At 40.3% G+C, this 8,888-nt stretch overlaps 1 protein-coding gene across 1 annotated transcript in view; it reads left to right on the top strand.

Annotated features, from left to right (window-relative positions):
* The window catches only part of LOC106073896 (homeobox protein six1-like), a 139,371-nt gene that overhangs the window by 72,287 nt on the left and 58,196 nt on the right, over positions 1–8,888 (top strand). Inside the window, exon 3 of the mRNA XM_056025006.1 lies at positions 4,906–4,962. Coding sequence (XP_055880981.1) covers positions 4,906–4,962 — 57 coding nt within the window. The remainder of the gene's footprint in view (positions 1–4,905; positions 4,963–8,888) is intronic.

Here is an 8,888-nt window from a genome sequence, read left to right as displayed (position 1 = left end):
AAACCATCTCTTGCAAGTAATCCACAGACTTGTTGGGAACACACTATTAAAATGAATCAATCAAATGGATACATTTAATCCCACATGTAGATGTATGTGTTTACTGAACACTTTCAAGTTCAACTTAACACATGTAGATGTATGTGTTTACTGAACACTTTCAAGTTCAACTTAACAAATGAACTTCACCGTTGCCAACGTTAAAAAAAAAAGAAGAAAGAATCGAGCTTTAATTTTAACACTATATCAATACGCGACAGTCAATCTTCGTATCAGTACTTCAATATTACTGCTAGGTAGTTGCCTTTTTGTTTTTATATAAGTTTTTAAGGCTTAGAGTGAAAGTCTAATACTTTCTCCTTATTGAAATTATTTTGAACTACAAACAGAAGAGTACAAATAATTATTATGCAAATTTTGAAAACCATAGCTAATCAACATTTCCATCATTTTGCACACCGGATACACCAAAATTATAGCCATTTATAGCATCTCTACCATGTATGAAAATCTTCATAAGTGTCTTTATGTAAGTTTGTATGTATGTGTCTTTAGTGAGAGTCACAGGGCTGATCGCTGTTATTTGTAGTTGGATATACCTAACTCAGTGTTGCTCTATGTTTGTTTGCATGTCTTATGTCTGTCCAGAATGAAGTTTATATTTGTTGAAAGATTTTCCTACTCTCTATAAAGTTTTAGTGTCTTGCTTTCAGTACAAGGCACAAATAACGCAGGGTTGCATTGTGGGATTGATTTTATTAATAATGTCTAACCTCTATTACAAAACGAATATTATGATAGGATACTGACGTGAGTCTCTCTTTCTCTCTCTTTTTCAGTAAAAGTATATCATTTCTTTTATATCCCAGTTTATGTAAGGATACATGGGTTTTCTGTCTATCGCGATTTGGGTTTTTCTGATACTTATTATCTGCGTACTCGTGTTTCTCCTTCTGCCGGCTTTTCTATCACTACCTGTGTTTTTTTTTTTAATCTTTGTCAACGTAACCTTGAGTTTACTCAAGGTCAGAATTACTCATCTCTGTTGTGGTACTCTCTTTACTCATGTGACCCCAGAGCTTCATCTTCATTACATTTTCTTTTTTTCCACGCACGCAAGCACACACACTCACACACAGGCACTACATCTAGCGGGCTACTGTCAGCAGACTTTGATGTCCCATGACACCAGGACGATCCAGTGATGTATGGGGACATCAAGACGGACTGCCTGGCAAGGAAATCTCCCCCTCCCCACATCCTCAAGTAGGCTAGACATCGCTTGGTGTGGGTTTACGTCATCGATCTGCTGCCAGATTTAGCGCTGTGATTGGTTTACCCGTGGAAACCAGCAATCGATTATATTTACCTTGTTGGTATTGATGAGATTTATAAAACTTTATCTCTATTCTCTTTCTTTTTTCTGTCTTTCCACTTTCTCTCTCCTCCTCCACTTTCCTCCTCATTCTCTCTTCCATTCTCTCCTCCTCTTCTTTCCTCCACGTTCTCTCTTCTACTCTCTCCCCCTCTTCTTTCCTCCACGTTCTCTCTTCTACTCTCTCCCCCTCTTCTTTCCTCCACGTTCTCTCTTCTACTCTCTCCTCCTCTTCTTTCCTCCACGTTCTCTCTTCTACTCTCTCCCCCTCTTCTTTCCTCCACGTTCTCTCTTCCACTCTCTCCCCCTCTTCTTTCCTCCACGTTCTCTCTTCCACTCTCTCCTCCTCTTCTTTCCTCCACGTTCTCTCTTCTACTCTCTCCCCCTCTTCTTTCCTCCACGTTCTCTCTTCCACTCTCTCCTCCTCCTCTTTCCTCCTCATTCTCTCTTCCACTCTTTCCCCCTCCTCTTTCCTCCACGTTCTCTCTTCCACTCTCCCCTCCTCTTCTTTCTTCCACGTTCTCTCTTCCACTCTTTCCCCTCTTCTTTCCTCCACGTTCTCTCTTCCACTCTCTCCCCCTCTTCTTTCCTCCTCATTCTCTCTTCCACTCTCTCCCCCTCCTCTTTCCTCCTCATTCTCTCTTCCACTCTCTCCTCCTCCTCTTTCCTCCTCATTCCCTCTTCCACTCTCTCCCCCTCTTCTTTCCTCTTCATTCTCTCTTCCACTCTCTCCTCCTCCTCTTTTTTCCTTGTTCTCTCTTCCTCTCTCTCCCCAGTCTTATCAGTCTCTATGTCCCCGTCCATCTTTGGATGGGTGCCTGGTCACGTGAGCTGGACTGTCGTTCGGTCGTCTCGATGGTCCCGGGTTCAAACCTTGCCCCCCCCCAAGTCGTCGTGAGGGAGTTGTATGGACTAGGAAGTAAATGACCTTCAACTCTGAAGGAACATCCGAAACTTGGAAAACATTTTACAAGCATTTCTCAATCTGCTTACTCCCCTCTCTCACATATTCTATCCTCTCTCCATCCTCTCTTCCCTCTATCTATCATACTCTTTCTCTTCTCTCTCCTCCTTTTTCTCCTCTCTCTTCCTTTTTTTGTCTCCTTCTCCTCTCTCTCATTCTCTTTCTCCTCTCTCTTCCCCTCTCACATCCTCCTTTCCCTCCTCCTCCCTCTCTCCTCTTCTTTCTCCTCTCTCTCCTCCTCTTTTACCTTTCTCATCCTCTTTCTCCTCTCTCTCCTACTCTTTCTCCCCTCTCCACATTTTTTCCTCTCTCTCGTCCTCTTTTTCCTCTCTCCTAATCTTTCTTCTCTCGTTCTTTCCTCTCTTAGCTCTCTCTCTTTCACTCTTTACTTTCTCTTTTCCCCTAAACAGGTTGGCGTTAAAAAAAAAAAAGAAAACGAGCATTGTGTTGACAACGCCATCCCAGGCGTGCTGTGTGGCTAAGAGACACTTCACTGCTGTCTATGAGTTCTATTCAGGCAGCTTGGATCTTGACAACAGACAGGGCTGGCAAATAGCTACTCACATGAAGGGATGCCAACCCACACGACCTGGGGGGGGGGGGAGTGGGTATCAAAGAGTTTTAGAGACAAGTGTGTGTGTGTGTGTGTGTGTGTGGTAGTGATCTGATGTATGGGTGTTAAGGTGAGAATGAATGACGTCAAGAACAAGTGAATTTGAAACAATTTTGTCTACGTTTGACTAGTCTGTTACGAGGGTTAGGTCTATAACTGAACAATGGATATACAATGACTATTCTATGGATATACAAGGATATACAATGACTATTCTATGGATATACAAGGACATATTGTTCTTGACCTTGAACCCTCTTTATTTGATCAATCCGTGTGTTCTCTATTTATCCCTTTGTCTTTAATGTCTTCCAATATTTCTCTCTCTCTCTCTTACTCTTTCTCTCTCCCTCTCTTTACAACTCTCTTTACATTCTTATTCTCTTTCCTTCTTTTCCACTCCATTTTTCTTCTTCTCTTTTTCCCTTCTTCTCTTTCTCTCTTTTCCTCTTTCTTTTCTCCATCTCTCTCTATTTCTTTATTTCGTTTTCTTTTCAATTTTTCTTCCTATCCCCCCCCTCTCCTTTTTATCTTTCTTACTCTCTTTATTCCATCTCTCTTTCTCTCTCTTTCTCTCCTGAAAGAAACACTGACCTCTAACCCTAAATGGAGGGGAATAAAAGGAGCTAAGAACATTTCACCTCTACATTCTTCTCCGGGATCTCGTTCCTCTTTCTGATACACCTCGTCTGCTCCTCGTCTACTTCTCGTCTGTTCCTTGTTGTCTTCTACCATCCCGAGTATGTCAAGGTATGTGCTGCTCACCCGAGCCCGATGTCATGCCTTTACTCAGGAAACATACTCACGTCCATCCAGTTTCCATCTCCCCCCCCCCCCCCCCACCACCGTCCCAAGACGAGCCAGCGTACGCTTCAGTCGTTGCGCGCTTGCTTCGTTATTCGGTACACGGCAATCGTATCTGTCATCAGGTAAGTATTGTTTCACACTAGGGGGAGTGTTAATTTGAACCTCTCCCCCCCCCCCGGTCACACATACACTCACAACTATCCCAATACATAACTCTGGTGCGTGTGTGTGTGTGTGTGCGTGTGAGTACTTCATCTTAGGAACAATGCCACTTAGTGGCCCAACTGTCAAATTGCCTGTCTGTTTGTATGTGCGTCTAGTGTTTCTTTATTACCTTTCACTCTATCTCTCATTCATTCCTTCCGTCTTACATTGTCTTGTCTGTGTTTAGTCATTTACTGTTTCTTTCCTTTTTCTATTTATCCCTTTGTCTTTCTTTCTATCCTTCTCTCTCTCTCTCTCTCTCTCTCTCTCTCTCCTGTGTGTATATGTCTATTGTGTAATTGTATCACATGAATTTTTCGATAGAATTCAACTGAATTCATTCCCAATTCCACATCACTCTTCTTAGCACAACAGATTTCTTAGCACAATAGCCATAGTAGCACAATAGCCATAGTAGCACAATAGCCATATTAGTACAATAGCCATATTAGCACAATAGCCATATTAGTACAATAGCCATATTAGCACAGCAACACTATTGAAATACTCTATGACAGAGAAATAGAACAATCATCTTCTATACCCTAAATCGAAGAGTTAAAACCAAAGTGTTGATGAAAATTAGGCAATAATTTGATCACTTTAAAATGTGGGTTTTAATTATATTGAACAAGTTAAAATGAAAAAAAAATTATGAAAAAAAGAAAAAGATTAATTGATAAATCTTGAAATGTTTTCACCTAGTTGTTAGCTTACATTGGACTAGAGGCTTGCAACAATTGTGTCTTTCTCGCATTCCCTTGGACACTCCCACAGGAGTTTTGTTTTGCTAGTCATTTAGCCTAATTACTTCCTCAAGTAATCTCTTCCACCCGGGTGCCACGTTGAGGCAGAATAGCGTACCCGAGAGACAACGAAGACAAAGAACAGATCACTGCTCTCCCCAATGAAGTATTTTACCTACTTTTCTTTATGTTTCAGGTAATTTCCACCGCCTGCCGGCCTTCCCATCCACTGGTTATGTAGGTAAAGCTGACGGTGAGTCTTTTGTTTTTTTTACATTGCACTGTTTCAAACAATGTCATTTGTTTTTCGTGATGTTGTCATAGTCATTATCATGTGGTTGTCCTAACATGGACATGTGGTTGTCCTGATATGGTCATGTGATTGTCATAACATTGTCATGTGGTTGTCATATCATTGTCATGTGGTTGTCATATCATTGTCATGTGGTTGTCATATCATTGTCATGTGGTTGTCATATCATTGTCATGTGGTTGTCATATCATTGTCATGTGGTTGTCATATCATTGTCATGTGGTTGACATATCATTGTCATGTGGTTGACATATCATTGTCATGTGGTTGTCATATCATTGTCATGTGGTTGTCATATCATTGTCATGTGGTTGTCATATCATTGTCATGTGGTTGTCATATCATTGTCCTGTGGTTGTCATAACATTGTCATGTGGTTGTCAATACTATTCAAAGCAAACTATGTGTTCCTAAGAGTTTGTTGATATGCGATATAACAGTTGGTAGGATTTCTTTGTTAAAGTCAACATCTTTCATTTTTTCCCTAAGTTCCAAAATGCCCCATGTGCCCTATTGCCCATAGTCTTACTATTAATTTCCAAAATGCCCCATGTGCCCTATTGCCCATAGTCTTACTAATAATTTTCAAAATGCCTCATGTGCCCTAGTGCCAATAGTCTTACTTATAATTTCCAAAATGCCCCATGTGCCCTATTGCTCATAGTCTAACTATTAATTTCCAAAATTCCTTATGTGCCCTAGTGCCAATAGTCTTACTAATAATTTCCAAAGTGTCCCATGTGCCCTATTGCCCATAGTCTTTCTATTAATTTTCAAAATGTCTCATGTGCCCTAGTGCCCATATTCTTACTAATAATTTCCAAAATACCCCATGTACCCTATTGCTCATAGTCTTACTATTAATTTTCAAAATGCCTCATGTGCCCTAGTGCCAATAGTCTTACTAATAATTTCCAAAATGCCCCATGTACCCTATTGCTCATAGTCTTACTATTAATTTCCAAAATACCCCATGTGCCCTATTGCCCATAGTCTTTCTATTAATTTTCAAAATGTCTCATGTGCCCTAGTGCCCATAGTCTTACTAATAATTTCCAAAATACCCCATGTACCCTATTGCTCATAGTCTTACTATTAATTTTCCAAATGCCTCATGTGCCCTAGTGCCAATAGTCTTACTAATAATTTCCAAAATGCCCCATGTGCCCTATTGCTCATAGTCTTACTAATAATTTCCAAAATACCCCATGTGCCCTATTGTCCATAGTCTTACTATTAATTTTCAAAATGCCTCATGTGCCCTAGTGCCCATAGTCTTACTAATAATTTCCAAAATGCCACATGTGCCCTATTGCTCATAGTCTTTCTATTAATTTCCGTCTAAGTGTCGATGTGACTAATTCTTCACTTTATATGACTGCCCAAGCTTTCCTACAACAAAATCACATAAGAACCATAACTCTGTCACACACACACACACAATACTTTCTTTTTAGCTGAAACTACATTTATATACATTCCCAATCTCTGTTGGGATTAGAACTCAAGTCCCACACAATTATCCTGTTCAGTAAGAGTAGACACGCTGCTGGGTATAATTCTTGAGAAGACAAAGTTATTTCTTGACGTTGTGATTCACCCCCTTATTTGTTTTGGCGATGAGGCGTCTGGGTTCGAGTCCTTCCTCACCACACCATTATTGCCTATCCTCTTGCCTGGCTACATTCTAAGCTGTCCCTGTCTCTGTTGTAGGTTTTTTTAAAAAAATAAGTTGTATCTTATGTAACGAATTTCATACCTTCCTTTACAAATTTTTTATCATTCGCGTGTCCATTTGTCCACCTTAACTCTGCTGAGAAATAGAATCTCCAGACTGATTCAGGCAGTGCCGGCCTTAGGCATAGGTAAATTAAACAGCCGCTTATGACCTCCGATTGGTGGGGGCCTCGCAACACAACGACCAACAGCCTTTACATTACCACAAGAAATGTCAAGTACCCATTAGAGCCCAACTGGGTGGACTCAGGGACGCCCTAAAGATCTCGAAATTAAAAATCCCAGTCTTCACCAGAAAGATGGTGAAAGACAAGGGAACTTATGTGAATTTGTTCTTTCATATGGAATAAGAAATGTTTACTGTTATATCTAAAAGAAAATAAGTTAAAAATCTTTGTCTCTTTGCGAATTCCCCTGTATACATGTGTGTGTCCGCGTGTGTGTTCAAACCGTACATGCATGTACACATTCGCAACACGTGTGCGACCTCTGACCTCTCTCTCAATTTATTTTGTTTCCCTGCGATTAGCTTATCACGAGCTCAGGGACTAAATGGTGTAAATTTGTTCTAGCTAGGACGTGGCGATAAGCGATTCCTCAATGATTTGTAGCATCCTTCTCCCCCCTCTCTCCTCGCCATCCAGCCCTCGCTTGCCGCTGTCGCGATGGGGAGGCTTAGGATCCCTCCCTTTTTTCTTGTCTCATTAAAATATTCGTTCTAAAAAAAAACAACATTGGGATGTATACACATAGAACTGGTCTGAGGTTAATTAAGAAAAAAATAAATATTGATATATGGGCTTGCATTCAGGGGCGCAAGCCCATGAAGATAAAGAGAAGGGGGGGGGGGAGGGGGTGAAAGGCGGAGATAACTGGTTAGATTTTTAGCTTGAATTAGTTATTTCCCTTGACAAAATGATTTGGAAAGTGTTATTGGATGCTGAGAAGTGTAAACATTAGTAATGTTAAATCAATGTGTGTTATATACAAACTATCCGGATAAGACCCACGGCATGTGGGCCTTAGTTTGGGTATTACTGATCTACTGCCTTGAACTTAAATCTATATCCAACTTTAAAAAAAAACATTGGCCACGAGACTGAAAGTAAAGTCTGAAAATCCGACACATTCATATCCAATGTACATTTCTGTGAGAACGGGTGTACCCGATTTAGTCCAAAGTTTCGTGCTTTAATAGTGATACAATTAGGTACTTTTTGTCTATTTCTAGACCTCACTGGTTGTGGGAGGGACATTCAACACACACTACGGTCTCCGCCATCATCTAAGGAACTTTATGCCAAGTTTTATCTAGATTTGTCAAAAGATTTTAATTATTATTCGGGACATCCATCCATCCATCCATCCATCCATACATACATACATTGGCATACATACATACATACATACATACATACATACATTGGCATACATACATACATACATACATACATACATACATACATACATACATACATACATTGGCATACATACACACATTGGCATACATACATACATACATACATACAAACGCTTTACTTTCTGCTTTAGATATTAGATATATGCTGTGAATAATTTTAGTCTTTTCTAGGTTTTTGTGGTTTGTTTAGGAAACAATGCAGAGTCTGAGACACTCTGAGAAAAGGGGGAGGGGTGAGACCATCCTTTGTGGCAAGTACCATGCGACCTTAATGGATTATCTAAGGAGAATGCGCTAATGTGAACAACGTTTACGACTTTTATGTAATAGAACTTTAGAATCTCTTTCTAATTCAGTGAAGCGGTGGTCAAAACACTCCCATGTCAGTTGTTCCGTATTCTGGTCACGTGCATGTTGGCGGCTTTCTCCTGGTTAGTGGCTGTACAATGTAAGAATTCAAAGGAATCCCTGTGGGTCTCGGCCTCCGGCCTCGTTGGGCAGGAGGAACTTGATTGGCTCAAGGAGTCGTAACTTCACAATTGACATATTACGGTGTTTGCAGTTTGATACCAAGTAGCTAATCAAGCCAAATCATTTCCTGTAGATTGGATTTGTCTTTCTGACAGTCATACTTACATTACAGTCTTTACGTTTTTTTTATGCCTTGATAGAATTGGTATGAGTGTGTTCTTTCTTATTGAATTTCGTG

Source organism: Biomphalaria glabrata, chromosome 3, assembly GCF_947242115.1.
Source record: "Biomphalaria glabrata chromosome 3, xgBioGlab47.1, whole genome shotgun sequence".
Classification (NCBI taxonomy): Eukaryota; Metazoa; Mollusca; class Gastropoda; family Planorbidae; genus Biomphalaria; species Biomphalaria glabrata.
Note: the sequence above shows the minus strand (reverse complement) of the source record. Positions and strands in the feature narration are given on the sequence as shown.